The following is a 20,673-nucleotide window of genomic DNA, read 5'->3' on the forward strand; positions in this document are numbered from 1 at the left end:
TAGTATGTACATATGTATGTATGTATGCGTTAATATATTTAAAGGTGTCTATGATTAATTTTTCACGCTTGACTTTTTACATAAGCAATTTTATTTATTGAATAGTAATATATGTATGCATTCAGTAGATTTCAAATATATAATTAAATAGTATATGTATATATTTGTTCGTATATGTACATCCCAAAAATTTGCAAATACGTTTACGTAAATTTATATTTTAACTTTTATACTTAGCACTAAGCGGGTTGATAGTTATCATACATACATATACATACACATGATAAATGCTCATCCGTACATATTTTACTATAGACTTAAACATATGGATCTCACCAAAACTATTTTATATTCATTTGATTTAATTTTTAAATATTCTGTGTTACAGAGTTGGAGGGAAATTCTGTTATGAAGTTAGACCCCAAACATCTACTCATTTACTGGTGTTTCCAATTATTTAATAAATAGTTCAAATGTATAAAAAAGAATAAAAAATTATAATTTGTGTCCAACCGTCTTGTGCCTTGTTATTCTTTGCAAGTATGTATGTAACTACATATTATGTTAATGCCTCTCTGTTAACTAGAACCGCGAGACAAAATTGGATTCTCGATTGAATATATAGAATATTATAAAATCACAATATCCCGATTGGGTCCATTTCAATATAGTATAATTACAATCTACGATTACTGACAAATAATAAGTTCATTATCGCAAAATGTCTGTGTCTCAAGGAAAAGTTAAAAATTTAAAACGTTGGAATTTTCAAAATCCGAGTGTTGAGATCTTTTTTGACCGCCTCAGGTTTTCCTGTGTTGTGGGAAAAGAGTGCATCTTTATCACATAGCACATTGCACCATTTCAAATCCAATATTGCGGTGTAAGTGTGTACTGTATTTGTGGTTGAGTTATTACTTTGAAATGTGTTGCCGTTTACCGCCATCACAATGAAAGTGGTTTTCTTCAGATAGGTTGGTATAACTATTTAGATTCGTATTTAAGCGTCCGGTACTGAATTACATTTATATAAATTAAGGAATGAGACTTGGTGGATTTTAAATGAGAAAACTTTAATTCATACCCATAGTAAATTGGCAAAACGCATGAAAGGTGCTATGTATGTATGGATGTACGAGTATGTATATGGAGTATGTAGTATAATTTGTACGTATGTACTTAGTTTTGTAGCGCATAAAAGCAAATATTCCATTATAAAAATAAAGCATTTATTTGTAGTATATTGTAGGTAATGTATATAGGTATGTTTATAGTAAATACCGTCACCCATGACTGTTTGGCATTCGATCGTGGGTTTTAAATATGTGAGATTTCGATATGATAATGAAGTTTGTAATAATTTGGCTTCGACTAACGTCCATGATTAGCGACCGATCAGCCAACCAGAAGAAATTGAAAAAGTAACGTAAAATCACGCGTAAATTATTATACGTCAGTGGCTTATTACATTTCAATAATTTAATTATCACAAATTACACATTAGTTATTATCTTACGAGATAACATTATGAGCTGCCAAACAGAAAGGGCGATATACAAGTATGCATATATTGTATACTCATAAGTGATGTATATATGTATGAATATATATGTGTATATGGACAGCATCTATGCCATTTAGTCGCCTTAAATGACTCCGATATTTATACGAGTATATCAATTCCATAGCCAGTTCTATGGCTGACATAAATGAATTTCGATGGCGATCTCTCTTCTGCTTACAAATCAAAATAAAACTCAACGAGCATAGCCTAAAATTGATTAACCTTCAATTCATTGCCCTGCAACTGAACCAGTCTAAAGGCTTCTCGTATTGTGGGCGTCATTAAAAGTTTAAGATTCTCCTCAGCTTCGCCGGGCAATGATCGCAGTAACTCCATGGAAGCTACGACCAGTTGAGCTAAAGCAGCTTTCTTGTAATTAGAGTCCTTGAGGATACTCGAAGCACGTTGTTGCTCGATTTCCGGTGATATTGCCTCTGATTCGCACTTCTGCGGCCGGTTTGTGTCGAAAGGATTATTACGGCTTTTCGGTTGGAATTCACTGATCAGTGTTGTCATTGTCACATTTTCTTCTTCGAGTTGAGTACACTTATTGGGTGAAGAAGCCATTGTTTCTGAGTGGCTTGATGTACTTGCACTTTCTCCATTTGTGCTAACTGATATACGCATTGGTTTCGGGGTCATAACTTTGTGTTGTAAAACACGCTTATCACTTCCGTCCCCGGACCGGAGTTTTCCATTTTCAATATCATGAATCGCTGAATTATTTAAATATAGCTCACATACAAGGTTCCATGCGTCCTGTAAACAGAATAAATATCGCACAAAGTTTTCCTTTTTTTTTACCGTGGTTGTGTTTAGGCGGGAACAAGATTCGAGTATGAATTTCAAGTCCTCCGGGCCCAGATTATATACAACAATGTCATTTAAATAAGAATCGACTAAGGCGATATAGTAGATCATCCAAGATGACGTCATCTGTTTGTATAAGTTGGCTGCGTACTCAGTATTGGAGACCTTTTGCATAAGAAATTTAAGTCCGGGTCGTGAATCGAATTCTAAGGAACTCGTCAAATACTGTTTAACACAACGCAATAATATCTCTTTGGAACGAAAGTCCAAGTCGTAATCATGACCAGTCGTTGATGTGCCATAATTGTCAAATATGCATGTAGAAACTGCTTGAGGTACACACTTTAACCGTGAAAGTAAAAGCTTCGCAACTAATTGCAATAGCATTTGATTTGCTAGTAATCCAACCACTAAGTTCTTGAAAGGTATACGAATAACGAAATTGTCTAGATTCGAATTGAAACCATTGTTTAAAGGATATAGAAGAAATGAATAGCTTCGCTCATCGGTTAAGTGTTTTTCTAAGTGATTGGACACCTTCACAGTCGGTTCTCTTTGATTATCAGAGAGGAAAACTTGTTGCGCCAATGAGTATACCCGAGTCAATTCCTCCACGGTGCTATCGCGACGAGCTGCCACTTTTACATTAGCACAATCTCCATAGAAACTATTTGACTTCTCATGGAAAGCAAACGACAATTGCCTTAAAGGCGCTATTGTTACGGTACAAGCGCGATGTAATGCAGAGCTAGCAATCATCCATTGTGACTCATTGAAAAGCATGCCTGTGGATAAGATTATATGCTTTAAGCACGACACTCCAACGCGAGCTACAGACTCCTGCGCCTGTGCAGAACACTCAATTAACACCAACAGTAGTTGTTTAAGGGCCAGCGTAGCAGAGCCGGATATTTTAGTTGGTGAATCAATGACGTTAGCTCCGCTTTCTTCACTTGAAGACGAGCTATCATACTGATTGCTTTGGTTAATGTTATCATTGTCATCAATTCGTTCCGTGATGAATTTTAACTTAGAATATAAAGAATTATCGATGTTATTAATACTCGAGTTATTAGTTGAATTTATATTCGAAGGCGTGTGTACGATCTGAGTAATGCGTGTCTTCGTTATACCCTGCCTACGACTACTCTCAGTAACAGACTTCTCGATGAATTCCACGACTAAGTCGGTTGTCATGCAACAACAGTGTTTAAAGTTTTTTTCAATCATTGACCAAGGAGCACCGGTTTTATTTATGTAACGTAGCCAGTCCTGAATCATTGGTATTAATAGATGATTAATGCAGTAAAATCCGAAATCGATACCAGGGCAGCATAGTAAGTTTTTAAATAGTTTAAATATTGTTTGAAGTATTGGTGCTTGATGTGAATAAGGGCAGACAATTAGTGAATTGGTAAGACCATCTAGTAGAAGAAACCAAACTTTCAATACACCTGATGGCTTATCCATTTCGTCGATTTTTGTAATAGCATCTTTGTCGATGTGTAACGACCGATACGATATCATGTGTTGTTCATTTTTCGTTTGTAAGTAATCATTGCCGAAATATGTAAAATTCTCCATTGAATTAGGGATATTTGCGTCGATGATGTGGGTATAAGAAATGCCTTTAATTTTATATGTTGAATGGAAGTTGGGACACTTCGGCATGTTGAACATAAAACCTAAAATGGATGAACAACGCTCGAGGAAACGAAGAGTTTCATGTAGGAACTCAGTAGGCCGAAAGCTATTTTCATCCTCACCGCAAGTATTATTATTTGATAATAATATAATAATATAAGATAATAAGCATAGAATACAATCCAATCCAGCATTGGCGAATACTAAAGTGTTATCGGAGTCAAGAAAGACCCTGAATATATCGATGATGTTGCTCATATTTAGCATGCGGCTACGAGCATTGCGCAACGTTCCGAATAGTGGACGCCACCCCGACCGGATTTCTGTTCTGTGCGCTTCGACAATTTCATACAAACATGCGACAATTTGATCCTGAAAATAATGAAAGTAGATTAATAATAATAAATGATACTAATATATTAAATTTAGCTTCTTTGGATTGAGTATATATCACTTATTTCTCATTTCAATAAATTAGTGTGACTGTTGCACTGTGGAACGTTTTTGGGATCATTGTCTGGGGGGTGAGAAATTTCAAGTCAGGGTGATGGTACTAGGTCAGTATAGTAAAACCCTCAAAGGGTTAGGCGTTCGTATGTGTCAGTTTTTTTATGACCTTTTAAATTTTTTCCTTATCTTGATGTTTTTTTGCTAGTTGTAACATTTTGGCAAAAACGTTTTTGTTTTTTTTTTTTAATTTTTTTTTCTAAATTTTAAATTTTAATTTTTCTAAATTTGTTTCATCAAAATCAAGTGGTTCGCGAGTTATGTTAAACTACGTTTTTGCCAAAATGTTACAACTAAGCGAAAAAACATCAAGATAAGGAAAAAATTTAAAAGGTCATAAAAAAAACTGACACATACGAATGCCAAACTCTTTGAGGGTTTTACTATACTGACCTAGTACCATCACCCTGACTTGGAATTTCTCACCCCCCAGATTAGCTGTTCTACTGTGTTATCTGAAATATATGTACGAGGTGTATTCAGAAAATAAAATTTTTAAAATTAAAAATTTCGCTGGTGTACTCTCTACAATTGTCAAATTTTGATACTATTGCAACATGTGGCTACAGAGTTTAATATTTTTGTTCACCTAACTGTTGTTTGTATTACCTTAAAATAGTCGAGTAAGATAAAGAGTTAGTTATATATATATATGCATATATTAATAATCAGGATGATGAGTTGAAACCCGAGTGACTATATGTCAGTCTGTCCGTGCCGAGGTCCGTCTGTGCAAGCGATAACTTGAGCAAAAATTAGTTCGTGCGTCCATAAACGGTATTAAATGAGAATCGATAAAGTGTCACAACTAAGCTCAAAATGAAGATATTGAACTCTAATTTGGCACAGGCAATCGCAGGCATCTTCTGGACATGTCCACGCCGTCTAATTGATTTATTGTACATATGTATCTACTAAACTATTTAATCTAGAATAACCAAATTTGCTCAGCTCGATAGAGCGACACTGGAAAGATGGATGAAATGGAAAGATAACGCCGTCTTCTCTACATATTACGGTACTGTTAAAAACTACTAAGAGTGCGATATATCAATAACTAAATATGACAGAGACAGTTTTACACTAGAGATAGTATATGTAAGATTTCGATTAAATTTCGTACGTGGCTTTTTTCTCATATTCCTATGTCACAGTGTGAAAATGGGCGAAATCTGACTACAACCACGCCTACTTCCCACATAACACAATTTTGATTATTTCACTTTTCAGTTCACAAATCAAGGAGTAATTAACATAAAGGAATACAATTTTGCATTAATAATTCCTTTAAAGTATGCCACCTTGTGACCAAAAATTGTTCAAACCTATCCAAAACTGTTTAAGACCCTAGGTACCGAATATGTGGACCCATGTATCTATAGTTGGCTTTCGACCGAAAATATCGGTCAATTTATGGGATATACAATTAAAATTCAGACAGAATCCTTCCCAGACAATAGTATTTCTGTGTATCAAAAATGAGTTGAATCGGGTCAATACTTTTCCGAGCCCCCATAAACCTAATATAAAGATTTTCGAACTTCCAGGTGACTTTTTGCTGGTTATATCGGCCAATATTCGACCCCAACGAAAATAACAGAGCGTGTTTTACTCTTAACAGTATTCTTTGTGCCGAAAGTAGATACAATAACTATTACTAAGGTTTTCGAACATCCGGCTGGTTATACTCCCTATGATTGGTGATTTTGTGTGATAATAGTTAATGGATAAAAGGGGCACATACTAGCTAAACTCCCATATACAACGCATAATGATTTTCGTTTTTCGAACAAATCTTATGCCGAATTTGTCGGTCCAAGAGTATAAAATGTTTGGTTCGACCCAAACTTAGCCCTTCGTTACTTGTTGTAGAACGAGTCGTGCACCATTCTGTATTATTAAATTTAACCTCTTTCGTCGAGTTCTTATAATCAATTATATTTCTACAGTGTAAATTATATTTTTAACAGTAATATTCCTTAGTTACTAACTATTTCCTGTCTGAAGTTGAATAGATGAACATACCTGCACATCAACATCGCATGTGTCCATGCTTAAAAGATTTTCGAACGGTTTCAGCAGTGCTTCATTGAAGTGAAAATGAGGTAACTCAGATTGTTCCACAAGAAGTGCTGTAATGATATCATGGATGTATTCAATGGCTCTTTTTGATATCACACGATCTCGATGACAAGAAGCCTTAAATATAATAGACAAAAATTGTTACAGATGAAATTACATGTATTTATTGAGATACCCACATCCATTAGATGAGGCCCAGTGATGGCCCATACTTTTAATATATGTAAAAGCGGCCTAGAGCTTTTAAAGACCCTCAGTGTAACATCTCCGATTCGATGTAATAATAACGAAATTGGTAGGGTTTCCATTTTCTTCCAACCTTTGCTCGGCCACCAAATTCTGCTGCCTTTGCGAGTAGTAGTATTCTTATAGAGCTGTTCCCTTGATGCTTTACATAGGTGTTTTAAAAACTGACATAGTGAAGGAAGGCTTAAGCGCTCAGCAGCGTCTGAGAATAAATTTTCAGCCTGGTGTGACAGAGCGCAAAGAACTTTTGAGGTGTCGCTCTGACTCAATAGCACCGTTTCATTTGTGCCTGAATATACTTTTAATATAGATGTAATATTTGTATTGGGACTTTGTAGAGGGGCCTGAAGAAAGCTGTAAACATCCACGCTATAAGAAAAACAAATTGGGTTTTAAATTTGTCCGACCATGTTCTTAGGCTGAATATTCTAACAAATCTATGTATAATCAAAATATTTTTATATAATTTTACTTATGTAAAAAATATTAAGTATTTTATATTACTTCGGCAATGAGTTAAAAAATTCATCAATTCATACACATTTCTGACTAAATTAGTAATTTTTAGATTTTAGCAAGTAGATTTTAGCTGAAAATGGTTGAAAAGTATCTAGCAACTTTGACAACAAGAGTTTATATCTTCAATTCAATCGATACCTAACGCTAACCGTGGTATTTTGGTTTAGAACGTATTAAAATGAATCAGGCGTTTTGGTTAGATAATGTTTCCTGATGGGGATAAAAACATTACTATAAGGCAACGGATAAGTATTGCGGCAGATCTGCCCAGTATATACCAACCGTTGAATATGTTAAGTACTGTTTTGATGTAAATGATACGCCTAGTTTCAGTAGTATAGAAAGTAAAGTCATAAAATATGCATCTCAAAGGAATGTATATTAGAAGAGCGAGTCAATTTATAAGGAGCCAAAAAATGGAAAAATGGCGGGAAATTTTTCTACAGATCATTCTAAACAACTTTGCCTAAGAGACATTGAGCATAATAAAACTTAGCCTTTTGAGCTCATATGGCCGGCACTTAACATAAATACAGATATGAGTACACTAATTACCACGTTTCATCATCATCTATGGGTAGTGAAGATAAATTAAGTTTGTCATTTTGAGCTGTATTATTAAGCTTTTCACCGGTTTCCAAGTCACGTCGCCCTGTGCCTGGTGAAGTGCCAATCGATGAATTTTGCAAACTGAAAATTTCGTGTTCCAACTGGCTGACATGACGACACACAGCGAATACGGATTGCCAACAATCAGGGCTATAGGAGCCTAAATTCAAGCCTCCATTTAAAACCACATCCATAGACATTGCTTGGCTAGCAGAAATTCTTGGCCCATTTGTCTGGCAAACATTTGACGCCAGAAGACTTAAAATTTTTCCAGCCAAATGTTGCAAATTCAAACTGTTGCTTAAAGTTGCGGCCTGAAATTCAAAGAAAATTAAATTAGTTATTTTATGGATGAAATTATTTCCAAAACTGTTGGATATCTTACCGAATGTAAACCATCCAAGCACATAGCGTATAAAGCTTCACCATTTGTTTTATTTGTTTTTGCTTTGACTCGAAGTGTGCGTTTTGACAAGGCCACTAATTTATTCGAATTAGTGCAAGATAAATCGCCTAAACCCGAGCTTAGCACTATAACCATTGAATCCCAACAACATGTCAATAAGCGTCTGCAAAGCTTCTTTGCGGCCTCTCGACGCTTGCTATCCAGCTCTTCTGTATGTTTCACATTCGCTATTTGCAATCGCTGCCATTCGGAGAGCATCTGAGTTGGGCCCAATCCTCCAGCATCCCCCAACATATCCACAAGGGCGCTTCGTGAATAGGTGCCTTCTAATTCCTCGCTGCTCATCGCTTCCAATGCATTTGAAACTAATACGGTTTGATACAATTCGCAAAGCCAAGGAGATGAGAGGTACACCAGAACTCCAGTATTCTGGACTGATGTGACGAATTGTTGTTCGGACATGGGGATTAGTATCTCCTTCTGTGGATCATCATAGTATCCAGCCTTTGTTAATTGCAAGCTGAGTAGTAATGACGAATAAATAGCTAGGTAAATGCCATCAGCATTTATGGCTGTAAGGTGACAATCAAAATCAGAAAAGTTCATAGTATTCTCTTGGCAGACAACTGAAGCGAATTCCTGCATGGCTTCGTCCACCTCAATGCAAGAACGTAGACGTAATAATTTCGGCACTAAATCTGTACGCAAAGCTTTTGCAAATTCTTTGGCGTGTTGCCGATCATTGTCAATATCGGCCCGCACAGGTATTACCGGGGCTTCCAGATGAGTGTAGGGCCATCGGTTTTCCACACGTAAAGTTTCATCACTTGAAGTCGATTGTTCCTCCTCTTCTGGTCCTTCTGTATCGCCAGAACCATTTGAAGCAGCATCTTGTTCTGGATGATCGCCATCACTATCAGAGCCAGAGGATGTTTCAAACACATTTTGCCGAAATTCTACAATGGCATCACGATAAGGAGCTGGTAGACGCGCCATTGATTGATAAGTCAAAGGACCAGTGTAATCGGCATCCTTCAATGTTTCATGACGACTATTGACTGCACTCACGATCTACCGATTTGCACAAAGTTATGTATATGCGTATCATATCAGATGGTTAAACGCGTTATCATATCTCACCTGATCACTAATCATTGATTCAGTTACTTCACCGCTGCAAAGTATTTGCAAACTATCTAGCAGTGCGACCATACATTCCACGCTTGCATGAAGTCCGGTCTCCATTCCCGAATTTGTACTTACACCAAAGGCGCATTCTTCCATAGCATCGACCATACTACGAAAATCAGAAATTGTGAACGAGGTACTACTAAAATATTTTGCATAAATAGATAAAGGGTACTCACAGGCGAAATAAGGCCATTTCATCACTGCATCCTTGACCTGTACTTTTATCGACATACAGTATAACCGCTAGATCTATCAGTCGCTCCGGAGTTTTCAATATTTCGCGAACACACTTCAGTGGCTCAGTGCGATTTTGAGGCGCTGGCAATAGAAGCATACGATGAAAGAGGGCCTCCAGCATAGGTCGAAGCGACCCATATGCTCCGGCAATACGCAATAACTGTATCGCCGTCAAGTACACGCACCGAGCCTGTGGACCGTCTAAACCAGGACCAGTAAAAAAGCCACGGGCTTCATTCTCGATCATATTCAATGCATCCCTGATGAGTTTACATATAATTTAAATTATCAAAGTGATTAAAGGAAATATATATGTATGGATATATATACACACATGATATATAGTTCATAAATTGAAATACCAAAAGTTAAAATAGTCAAGAAATTTGTTAAAGGAAAACATCAAATTTACTTATATGAATAATAAAACTTTTTTAGCAAGTTACTTTATTTAGACCAGTGGTTTTCACTTTAGTCCTTTCGATTTTTACTTATTTTGAACGAAATCTCAAAATAGTTATTTCGTAGAATACACAACAAATCTAAAAGGAAAATCTGCGACTGAGGTGCTAAGAGGTCTATGGAGAATTTGAAGTGTCCTGATTACGAATTTGATTTCAAATTTTTTTTATATAAGTACATGGTGGTGGTTTGATCCCTTGACTGCAACTCAAAAAATTCTACGTGTTGCCGTTTTAGCAACCCAAAATCAACAAGAAGAAACTGATTCTAACATCATAGTCGCAAAATGACTTTAAACTAGTGATATCAAAATGTGAAAGAGACTAACTAGATGGGCTTACAGTTCTTGCTAGTTGGAAAGTAGTTTATAAACAGTTGATTTGACTACGTGGTATTTTCAAATTTAACTATGTATCATCTCGTATATATGTATATACAAGTATATATAGGTGTGTAAATATTTAACTTACTTATACGTAAACTTTTTATCCAAATTAATGCGACCTGGCGAACCCAACGCTGCCGCCAATGTTGGACAAAATTTCTGCCATAAGAATGATGTAAAGTGTGGATTCGCGTGAACGTTTCGCGGCAATGCTGATGTCAATGTAAGAATGCATTCTGTTAAATATAACGAGCAGTTGTTGTCTGCCTTTTTGTTCGGTGAGCCATTCGCAGTTGGCTCTACCAAGCGACTGCATAACCACTGCATTACAGGTATCACTTCATTATACACAGCAGATGCCTGCGTCTGAGTCATCAGACCAGGTGGAGCAGTCTTCTTCACCTCTTCGGCCTCTTCCATGAGAAAGGCGCAAAAAGTTCGCAAGCATTGTGATGCTGCTGCCAGAGAGGCGGCTTTTGTGGCACGAGAGCCTAACTCCCAACATTCGCCGCAACGTGAAAGTGTTTCAATTAAAAGACGACCATTTAATGTGCACGCTGGAGAGCAAGCCATAGCCAAAAATAGTCGTAAAACATTGATCACGGTATCTTCATTACTGGTCGTAGGCAAAATACCACTTGTGGCGCGTAGCAACTGAGCGGGCAACCACACCGAGTCATCTTCTGGTTCTAAGCCAATGTAAAAGCGTTCGTCTTTAATAATGCGCTAAAAGTAAGACATTAAAGAGCTTCATAAACAAAAACATTTCAATCAACTTCAGCAGTAATTTTTTATATCTGATTTTTACAACAAAGAACACACACCCTCGTAGTTTTAGTTAAGTTTATCAAAACTCATTATCAAAGACATAAATATATAGTACACGTCTATTCATACATACATATGTACGTACATACATACATACAGCTATGGACAGAGATTTAGCGCACCTTCTTAATGTGAAATATGACACTTAATAATTTTATATTTAAAGAAAATATAATCGTTATAATGTAAAAAAACTATCTATTATTTTCTATAATAAAAATACAACGTTTTGTTCAGTTTACATTATTAAGTCAAAATTGGCTTGGACAAGTATTTAGCGCACTTTAAAAGATCAGTAAGAAAAAATAAATATTATTAACACGTGGCGTGAAATTTTTCTGATATTATATCTAACTTGGTTAATACTTACTGGAATAACCGTTATTCGTTATCACCGCTTCACATCTGCGTGGCAAGCTCTCTATTAACCTTTGGCATTTGTCCAAAGGAATAGAGTTCCACGCTTCCTGTATTCCTGCCCAAAGCTGGCGCAATATTTAAATTTGCCCAACTTGTTCTTTGACGTCATTCCACAAGTTTTGCGCTGGCCAATCGAGAAGTGCAATTTTTTCTTGCGCAAGCCAGTTTTTAACCACATTTGCTGTATGCTTGGGATCGTTGTCGTGCGTAAAGATCCAGTTTACAGGCATAATATCATAGGAATATGGCTCCATGTATTCCTCAGTATATTAAGGTATGCAAATTTAACCATATCTTCTATCTTTACTAGGGGTCCAACTCCACGCCATGAAAACGACCCCCATACAAATTATTTTCATTTAAACGTCTTCGTACTAGTCTACTTGACACGTTTAAGTCCAATTCTGCATTGACTTCGTCCATAATCGGGCGTGAGGATTTGAAAGGATCAGCTTTACACTTTCTAAGAATTGTTTTTATCCTCGCGGGTTGTAAATAATTTTTCTTTTTTCAATCGAACAGTATTTACTATAGCTATTTTATTAAAATTTGTAATATTACTAAAACTATTGAACACAAGTTCACAACTGAGATTAATTCTTTGTTAGACGAGACACAACTATTGACCGAAAACTATGGGTGCGCAAAATCATTGTCCAACGAATTTATGACGAAATTTAACAAAAACAAATTAACGGTATCAGAGGGAAAATGATAACGGTTATTTTCCACGCATTTAAAGATGCGACAGAAGCAGTATTGATCTACTAATAACCAATTCATGAAAATATCGCTCTCTTAAAAGTAACGGTAATATTAGTACGTACTTAGTAGAGATCTAAATGAGTTACAGATTTTATTTTTTCGGCAGACATTTTGGCGGTGCTCTTTGACTAATGTGTAAATTTTCAGTTTTAAGTTCGTTGGTTGTAAAATTATTTATTTTATATACATATATACATATGTACATACATATGTATGTTTTTTATGTTTATATGAATGTATTTATGTTAAAATGCATGTTTAGGTATGATTACTTACATGCAATCCATTGAGTCCCATTGTAACAAACTTTGGACGCTTTGTATCGAGGGCCATTTGTAGTGCAGTGAAGCATACAGACCGGAGTTCATGAGCTGGATCCCGATGGATTCCGTGCTGGCGATATAATTTATCTAATAGAAAAAATTTAAATTTTATTTGCAATAGAGCAAATGGAATTTTTTTATGCAGGCGCCTTGGTACCCACCGTATGCAATTTGCGCAGTTTGCCGCAACGCATTATGCTTTGTCCCTGTGGACTCCTTTATTATAAGCAAAAATAAATCCTCCATTTGTAAATCGCTTCTTCTGCTTTAATAATGCTCTTGAAACGAAATAAACTTCCTGTTGCTTAAATTGTTCACTTGTTACTGCCCGTTGCTCTCCTTATGGCTGTAGTAACTATGTATGTATATTCCCATATGCTTATTCGTTCTACGTTAGTGTTTACGACTTTGCTGAGAGAAACGTTGCTTTTGAGGACGATGTGAGTACTATTCGTATTGTCTGTAGTATCGTATTAGGACTATTAGTTTTGCTTTGTTGTTTGCCATTCAACATAAGCTTGCTCTTATATATCCTGTACATATGGATATATAAATACATATACCCATAAATAATTATGTATGAAAAAATTCATATACATATGTATCGTCATTATTATAACCGAAGATTTGGATGGACTTTCACGGATAACTTACAGCACAATCATAGCAGATTTTTTTTTTGCTATTATCGCTTTATGTTCACCAATTTATCTGGCATTGCGTCCTGTTATTAGCGAAATTTACATATGTATGTATGTTACATATGTATGTATGTACTGTATTGTACATTCAAATATGCATTTACTTAAAAGCGTGTAAATGCGATTTAATAAACAATAATGCAAAATGCAATTCGTTAATTTATATACACATATGTACATATATGCTCTTATGCATATGTGTACGTATGTATGTATGTATGTACATATTACACATAAAAATATTGATTGTTTTGAAATTAATTTACCACTTATTTTTCTGTTTTAATATATATTTTCATATAACATATACATATGTACATATATGTATATGGAATGTACGTATGTTCATATTTATATTCAATACCAACCACGTCACTCACTTGTTTATTATCCTTTCATTTTATAAAGATTGTAAAGTATTCACTTTATTTTACTTTTACTTAAATTTTTGTTTTATTTTGTCAAATATTCGATGTTTATTTGTGCATGAAAATAAACGATATTCCAACAGTCGTCGGAAGTTTTCAAGAATTTACCCTCATTTTTTAATACCCTGACCTTTACTGTGTATTAAACTAACTAATCAACTTTAAACGTTGTCTCTAATGGCAATCTCAAGCAAAACTGACGGTCACTACAAGCCAATGATGTTAGTCACTCAATATTTTACTTAAGAGCTATTTAAAAACAAAATATTGGCCTATGCGCAAGTCCGTGCACCAGCTCCATTTTTGATATTTACTTTCTAGTTCATTTACTTTCCCGTATTTGGCCGGTAAAAATCGATAATGTCTGTTGCAGCTACACCAAAAATGTCATTTGCACATAAAATCCCCATTGCCAATTATTTATAAGTTCAAAGGTTCATATGTATGTAAATATCTATGATATACTATTTATATGTACATATATAAAGGCGGACTGGTGTATAAAGTATTAAAATAATTACGTTTACTTTTTACATGTTTTTAAATAATCCAAAATGTTCTTTCAAATTTACTGGAAAAAAGCACAGTCGGCGCCAGCGTATCCTAAAGGTAAAGGTACATACATATGTACATATATGTATACATAGACAAATACAACCATATCGTTTAAAAGGCTCTTCACAATCATAACAGGTGGTTTCATTTACTATTTGTATGCCTTCTGTTTCATTTTTTTGATTTGTTTTGATTTATTTTTCATCAGATATTTTATGTCTCAGACCTCTCCAAATAGATATTAAAGTAAACAATTTATTATTTTTTTAATTCATATGGTTTGGCAAGCTAGACCTTGACCAATTAATCTAACGTGTTTATAGAGAGATATCTCATTTATTTTAGAGTTATCAGTTTCAAAGCAAATAAAGTCCAAAATGTTGAAATATTTCGCAAACTTAAACCTTAATAAAAAACCTTTAAGCTTACCTCACATGATATGTTTGTCCAAAAATTATTGGTACATAAATTTACCAACCCCTACTTTCTAAAATCCGTTAATTTGGTTGACTTCGTTCTATATACAATGAATATCCTAATTCAAGTCTTTTCGAAAGCGAAAGTACATATAAAGCTGAAAGCTCTATAATGCCTAGAAAGGGAACTTTTAGGCAAATCTGATAAGCAGAAACCATTTTCTACAAATTGCCGACATATACTTATGTTGGCAGCTAAAAATAGCAATATATAATTTATTTTTTCGAGTATCCAACTTTGATTTGCTGTAAAATCTCTCATGTTCATATGTATAAACTTAACCGTATAATGTTATATACACTTTGGAAAAATTTTACTTTTTTAGAATTTACACAACATAAATAGTGGGTTTGAAATAACCTAAATTTCGAACTTCAAAAGCAAATAATCCGATTAAGAGGCTGACTTCGAGAAACGTATACATTATTTTACCAATGAACCGAACATTTTCACAATATATGACAGGAGTATCCAAGTAATATTATGTTCCTTATTTGATTGGAATCGGTTGAGTAGATCCTATGATATAGGATTAGAATCATATATCAAAAAGATTTATACTGATAAAATTTAGTTAGAGGGGCCCCTCTAAATTTCAAAACCCAAATTTTCTTCTCTTTTTCTCTTCTGTCATTTTCGGTACCAAATTAATGTTTGTTGTTGTAGCGACAGAAAGTATTCCAGAACTAATTTCGAGGCATGGTGCCGTGTTGATTGTCCTTGGTCGGATAAGAATCCGGTTACTTAAACCCCGAATGCCGTGGAAACGTTTTTTTTGTTGTTGTTGTTGTTTTAACGGTTAGCCAATCCCCGTTAGGATGGTAAGGGTTGTTTGTGTTGTCGTCGAGGTCATCTAACGGTAGGCCCAAGAAACGTGCTGTTTCGACGGGGTCGGACCAAAGGGAAGAGGGTGTTAGATGGGTAGGGTTTGTGGGGCATGCAAAGAGGTGGCCAGTGTCATGCGGAGACTCGTTGCATGCAGGACATACATTGGGTATGTCGGGGTCGATTCTGGATAAGTAGGAGTTTAACCTGCTACAGTATCCAGAACGAAGTTGCGATCTAACGTTTTTTTGTCTTAATTTGCTGTTAAGTAATCTCATTTAATAAACTTTATATTAAAGGAATGTGTGTTGCGATAACAAATTCATGTGAATACATCCAATAAAATAAAACAATTTATTTAATTAAGAAATCAACATTTTAATATTGCTAGCCATAGTTAGTCATTTCAGTCTGGAATTTTTACTTAACAACTTTCATCTTCCACAGGCCGTCATTAAGGTAATGGCAGTTTTCTACTCCCACGCCTTTGTTGACTTTCGAACTAAAACAATATAATATTAAATTTTAAAAGTACTCAATATTAATATGCGTCTTACATTTCTTCAGTAGATAATGTGGTAACACCAATAGCTAATGCATGTTCCTTGCCCTCAGCCATTATGGCAACTACAGTTCCTTTATCAACAGGCGTCATTAGTGCTCCAGGTGATGTAAGACCGGGACACATTACATTTGCTCCACTTAGAACGAAACGTATGGCGCCTTTGTCTACTTGCTGCATGGTTACAAAATATGGGAATTTATGAAGTAATCTCAAAGTAGGCATCCATTGACTCTCGCGGTGCCGGAAGAAAGCTATTTCACCGCTCCCCGTAACTAAAAGTTCAATGTGATCGTGACTATAATTAGATTTATTTTAAACCTTATTAATTTCTGACAAAAAATTTATATAACCATTTCGCGATGCGATATGAATCCTTTTTTGGCAATATCAAATCAATATGCGTTTCCAGTAAAGGATATGTCTCTAACAACTTTGCCCGGATTCCTTTCTGCACTGAAGACTTCAGTTGCTGCAGCGACGAAACACTTTCCTTTTCTTCAAACCTATAATATCAGTCATTAAAAAACATTCGAAAATATTTAGGAGAATAAGACTCACTTTTTAAACATTTTATTTTAAATTATGGTGGTATATCAGATATATCAGAACAACTTTGATTTTAGGACGTTTACGTTTCACTTAAAAGACATGCCAGATGTGCTACCAACAACAAACTAAGAAGAAAGTCAAGTGAAAAGTGCTGCCAAAATGTCATTATTAATCGTCTATAAATCGATTGATATATGTTGCTCCAGTGGATCTACGTCCTGATAATTTTTTATATTTAGTATTAACCTTTCAAACTCAATTCATTTAAATTTCAGTGAACATGGGCAAGAACTAAAATTGAACCTTAACTATACAAAGTTCTGATAGAAAATGTCATCTTATGGTATAATGATCCAAGGCGTCTACAAACAAATGGAAACCATCCCTAACATAATCTGTATTGCTAGCAAATTTGCCAGTGACGGCTGCATATTACTAATATTTAGCAATTTATTTCTATTTATTTGGTGGTTGTCTCAGATCTCTTTTTAGGTCCACACGAAGTTTGAAGGGGCAACATGTACACACCTACTTTCGATCTCATAATGCCAGTGAAGATGAAATGCCAATGCCTCGAATTTTAAGTTTTATTGCGCAAATTCAAAGATAGCAAAGTATTATCCAAAAATTAAATTCTAACAATATACCTACATCTATTTCTATGCATCACGCAGCAATTATTTTAGCTTTGAAATTGATATTTTTTTGTCCGAAAAAAATACATTTGTAAAAAAGTAGATTTTTACAATGTATCGAAACATCTTATCGGATAAATCGAAACTTCCGATCGACCGTCTCTAAGTATTTTGTTCGTTATCAACAATAATATAAGAGAATGACGCTTTTATTATTGTATTGAATATAAAAGTGCAATTAAATATTAGTATGTCTTCAATATTTCACCATCTTCATTTTGCAATTTTGTAAAAAATATGAAAAAGATTCGCGGAGAAAATGGACTACTTGTTTGTTGATTTATTAACACGGGAGGAGTTGTTGACCATTTTAGTAGAGGTGCGGTCTGAAAATGTTTAGCATTATAAATTCATTATATTTTTTTATTCTTCCGTAGCGCCAACTCAACGTACCAAATATTCAGCAAATGTCCCACGATGAACTAATGCGTTTATACAAAATGTTTGCGCTACCTCTAGCCCGCAGGGAAAGACATCGTGTTAGGGGTAAATTGGAATATAATACTTCAAACAGGCAGCATTTGAAAAATAATAGTATCACTTCAATGGAAACTGATGAATCGGAAAATACTCAACTATCTCCGACATCTATCGTTTCGACTTCCGAAAAGCCCAGGCTATGTGGCTACAAACATCTTAACCCTTTCACTGATGAATATTTAAGTATAGCAACCAAGCGCATTAAAATAGCGTGGTCTTGAAAATTTTTTAATTACTAAATGACAAAAACAATTTTTTCATTTTATGCTACTAATTTTCAAAATGTAGCATCAAGAAAGATAGAAATTAAACATTAAGGTCGTATATACATAAGAATACATATGTATATATGAAAAATTATTATGTTCAAAAATTGTCTAAACATATGGATAAATACGAATTTGTATGAGTATATAGTGAAAATCCCTATTACGGATTGTTCTTATAACAGACACGGTTAAAGAATCGGCACCATGTCTCGAAATTAGTTCAGAAATGTTTTCTGCCACAACAACAACACAATATGTACAATGATATAACAAGGCAACAATTTTGGTAGTATTTCGTTCAGATTATCGCTGTAAACGTACAAGATTTCATAAAATGTATATGAAAAGTTGCGTACAATTTGTAAGTTTTATTAATTTCAGGTGTTTTTTTTTTCACAGCAAGAAAATTGAATTGGCCTGTCGCCTCTTGTTCGCTGGGACTCAATGGAAACAAACTAAATTGATTATTGTCATTCATTAATCCTGTCCTGGCTGACATTGGCTCGTATTCATTAGTTCGGTATAAATATATAGAAAGTTGCAGTATTGTTTCCATTCTCAGAACTATGTTGGTCTAATTTTTCTTGATGTTGTGTGGCTACAGGTCGGAAATTTTTGTCACCTCTATTGAAGAGAGTTGAGTTATTTTTCATTGTGGTAAATCGTTTCGTGGATATTTATTTAAGTATACGAGGTATATGATATATGTATGTATACATATAAGTTTATATATATATTTGTCCTTCCTAAATACAAAAAAATTTGTAAAATATACAACATTTAATAAATTACAATTTCTCCTTTTGTGACTAGGAATACATTATAAACACAAAACTTAAAAAAAAAACATGAAGCAACGCCCCATGTGAGTATCTTTGTTTTAGATAATATCATATAAAATAATTTGTTTTGTATGCATATACATAACTATGAACATTCGTGTAAATATATTATTTTGGGCTTGTATCAAAACAATTTATGCGAACGTAACATTTTTCACCTCTACATCTTTTGCCTATAGAGTTCATCGATAAAAGGCCATTCCTATATAGATTTTTCTTCGATAATATTAACAAAATCCAAATTATATCATAATTTGTATTACTATATACACTAGTATTACACTGAACCATATGCTAAAGTAATTATATTTTTCTGTATAATCTTTTTTGTTATAAATACACAATATGTACATACTATGTAGATGGGAAAATTATACATATTACATATGCAGGTATATAATCAGTGGTCTCAATAAGTAAAGGTAAAAAGCCCCCATAACTTAATGTACCCAAAGTTTGCCACGAAGTTTGCTACACTCATAAGGAAAACCTTAGGCGTATTATTAATCTGATCAACATGACAAGTTCAGTCTATTTAGCAAAGTTTGGCTGTCTGTACGTGAGCTAGTCCTTCAACTTTTGAGATGTCGATATAATATATTTAACTGTGAAAATGAAAATTGGTTTTAAGATATCGTCACGAAATATACATATAAATTATTGTGTAAGACAAGGTTACTTTTTCGGAACAAATTCTTTATTTTGGACCATTATAGCATATAGCTGTTACTCAAACTGAGCAAAATCGAGATAAATATTTTTATACCCTTTTATGTTACAAAAAATGCGCCTGCTACGGTGCTACGGTGGACGAACTTACCGTTTTTTCTTGTTTTGAAGAACATTTTTGTATAAACAGATCTACAAAATTTGAACTCAAAGATTCATACATTTATTAATTCATTTTCGGGTTGAGCAGCACAAGATATTATAAAAAATATGTATGTATATATGCAATTAATTAATTAAGTTTAAAAAAGGGCATACATGTAATTTATTTATGCATATTTAAAAAAAGTATATTTGTCGTTTTTTATTTTATTTTTAAAATAAATAAATGCTCACAATTCTAATATTTTGTAATACTTTTTTACGTTATAACTTCATCTTTGCATGCATATATTATAAGATTCCTGTGAATTTATTTTGATGTCTAAACGTGAAAGACGCTAAAAAATATTTTCCGGACTTTTTGGGTTGTCCTTCGAAGTATTAAAAATAAGATGGTGTTTACATTTTATTCCAAAGTTTGCCAAGGCTTTGTTCTCAATTTGAAAGTTTTTAAACCA

At 34.3% G+C, this 20,673-nt stretch overlaps 3 protein-coding genes across 5 annotated transcripts; 1 reads left to right on the forward strand and 2 right to left on the reverse strand.

The window, feature by feature from the left end:
• Positions 1 to 73: 73 nt before the first annotated feature.
• Positions 74 to 14,382, reverse strand: LOC105228247 (brefeldin A-inhibited guanine nucleotide-exchange protein 3). Of its 3 annotated transcripts, none has more exons than XM_029551106.2 (11): positions 14,080 to 14,382; positions 13,160 to 13,458; positions 12,952 to 13,085; positions 10,748 to 11,388; positions 9,755 to 10,075; positions 9,528 to 9,684; positions 8,367 to 9,458; positions 7,928 to 8,295; positions 6,787 to 7,222; positions 6,551 to 6,724; positions 74 to 4,390 (listed from the first exon to the last, which is right to left on the reverse strand). In XM_029551106.2, the coding sequence occupies exons 2-11, from the start codon at positions 13,242 to 13,244 to the stop codon at positions 1,772 to 1,774; spliced, it is 6,027 nt and encodes a 2,008-aa protein (XP_029406966.2). In that variant the 5' UTR covers positions 13,245 to 13,458; positions 14,080 to 14,382; the 3' UTR covers positions 74 to 1,771. The 3 variants fall into 3 exon arrangements, with proteins under 3 accessions (XP_029406966.2, XP_011206286.2, XP_049317051.1); XM_011207984.4 differs by having other exon boundaries at positions 13,160 to 13,531; XM_049461094.1 differs by having other exon boundaries at positions 13,160 to 13,531; positions 14,068 to 14,382.
• Positions 14,383 to 16,315: 1,933 nt separating this feature from the next.
• LOC105228246 (malignant T-cell-amplified sequence 1 homolog) lies at positions 16,316 to 17,260 on the reverse strand. The gene is made up of 4 exons (XM_011207982.4): positions 17,108 to 17,260; positions 16,900 to 17,052; positions 16,542 to 16,844; positions 16,316 to 16,486 (listed from the first exon to the last, which is right to left on the reverse strand). Exons 1-4 carry the CDS (start codon positions 17,116 to 17,118, stop codon positions 16,405 to 16,407), a joined length of 549 nt encoding a protein of 182 aa, XP_011206284.1. The 5' UTR covers positions 17,119 to 17,260; the 3' UTR covers positions 16,316 to 16,404.
• A 636-nt stretch (positions 17,261 to 17,896) lies between these two features.
• LOC105228245 (uncharacterized) lies at positions 17,897 to 18,933 on the forward strand. The gene is made up of 2 exons (XM_011207981.3): positions 17,897 to 18,112; positions 18,171 to 18,933. The coding sequence occupies exons 1-2, from the start codon at positions 18,053 to 18,055 to the stop codon at positions 18,492 to 18,494; spliced, it is 384 nt and encodes a 127-aa protein (XP_011206283.1). The 5' UTR covers positions 17,897 to 18,052; the 3' UTR covers positions 18,495 to 18,933.
• The last annotated feature ends 1,740 nt before the right edge of the window (positions 18,934 to 20,673 follow it).

The sequence above is a fragment of the Bactrocera dorsalis genome, unplaced genomic scaffold (assembly GCF_023373825.1).
Source record: "Bactrocera dorsalis isolate Fly_Bdor unplaced genomic scaffold, ASM2337382v1 BdCtg007, whole genome shotgun sequence".
In the NCBI taxonomy this organism is placed as follows: Eukaryota; Metazoa; Arthropoda; class Insecta; order Diptera; family Tephritidae; genus Bactrocera; species Bactrocera dorsalis.

Coding starts and splice junctions, on each gene's coding strand:
- LOC105228246 (XM_011207982.4), bottom strand. Junction 16,845..16,899: donor TCATATCGCATCGCGAAATG/GTTATATAAATT, acceptor ATCTAATTATAG/TCACGATCACATTGAACTTT. Junction 16,487..16,541: donor ACATTATCTACTGAAGAAAT/GTAAGACGCATA, acceptor ATATTGTTTTAG/TTCGAAAGTCAACAAAGGCG.
- LOC105228245 (XM_011207981.3), top strand. CDS start 18,053: ATGGACTACTTGTTTGTTGATTTATTAACACGGGAGGAGTTGTTGACC. Junction 18,113..18,170: donor TGTTGACCATTTTAGTAGAG/GTGCGGTCTGAA, acceptor ATTCTTCCGTAG/CGCCAACTCAACGTACCAAA.
- LOC105228247 (XM_029551106.2), bottom strand. CDS start 13,244: ATGGAGGATTTATTTTTGCTTATAATAAAGGAGTCCACAGGGACAAAG. Junction 11,389..12,951: donor TGGGACTCAATGGATTGCAT/GTAAGTAATCAT, acceptor TCTTACTTTTAG/CGCATTATTAAAGACGAACG. Junction 6,725..6,786: donor CTGGGCCTCATCTAATGGAT/GTGGGTATCTCA, acceptor ATTATATTTAAG/GCTTCTTGTCATCGAGATCG.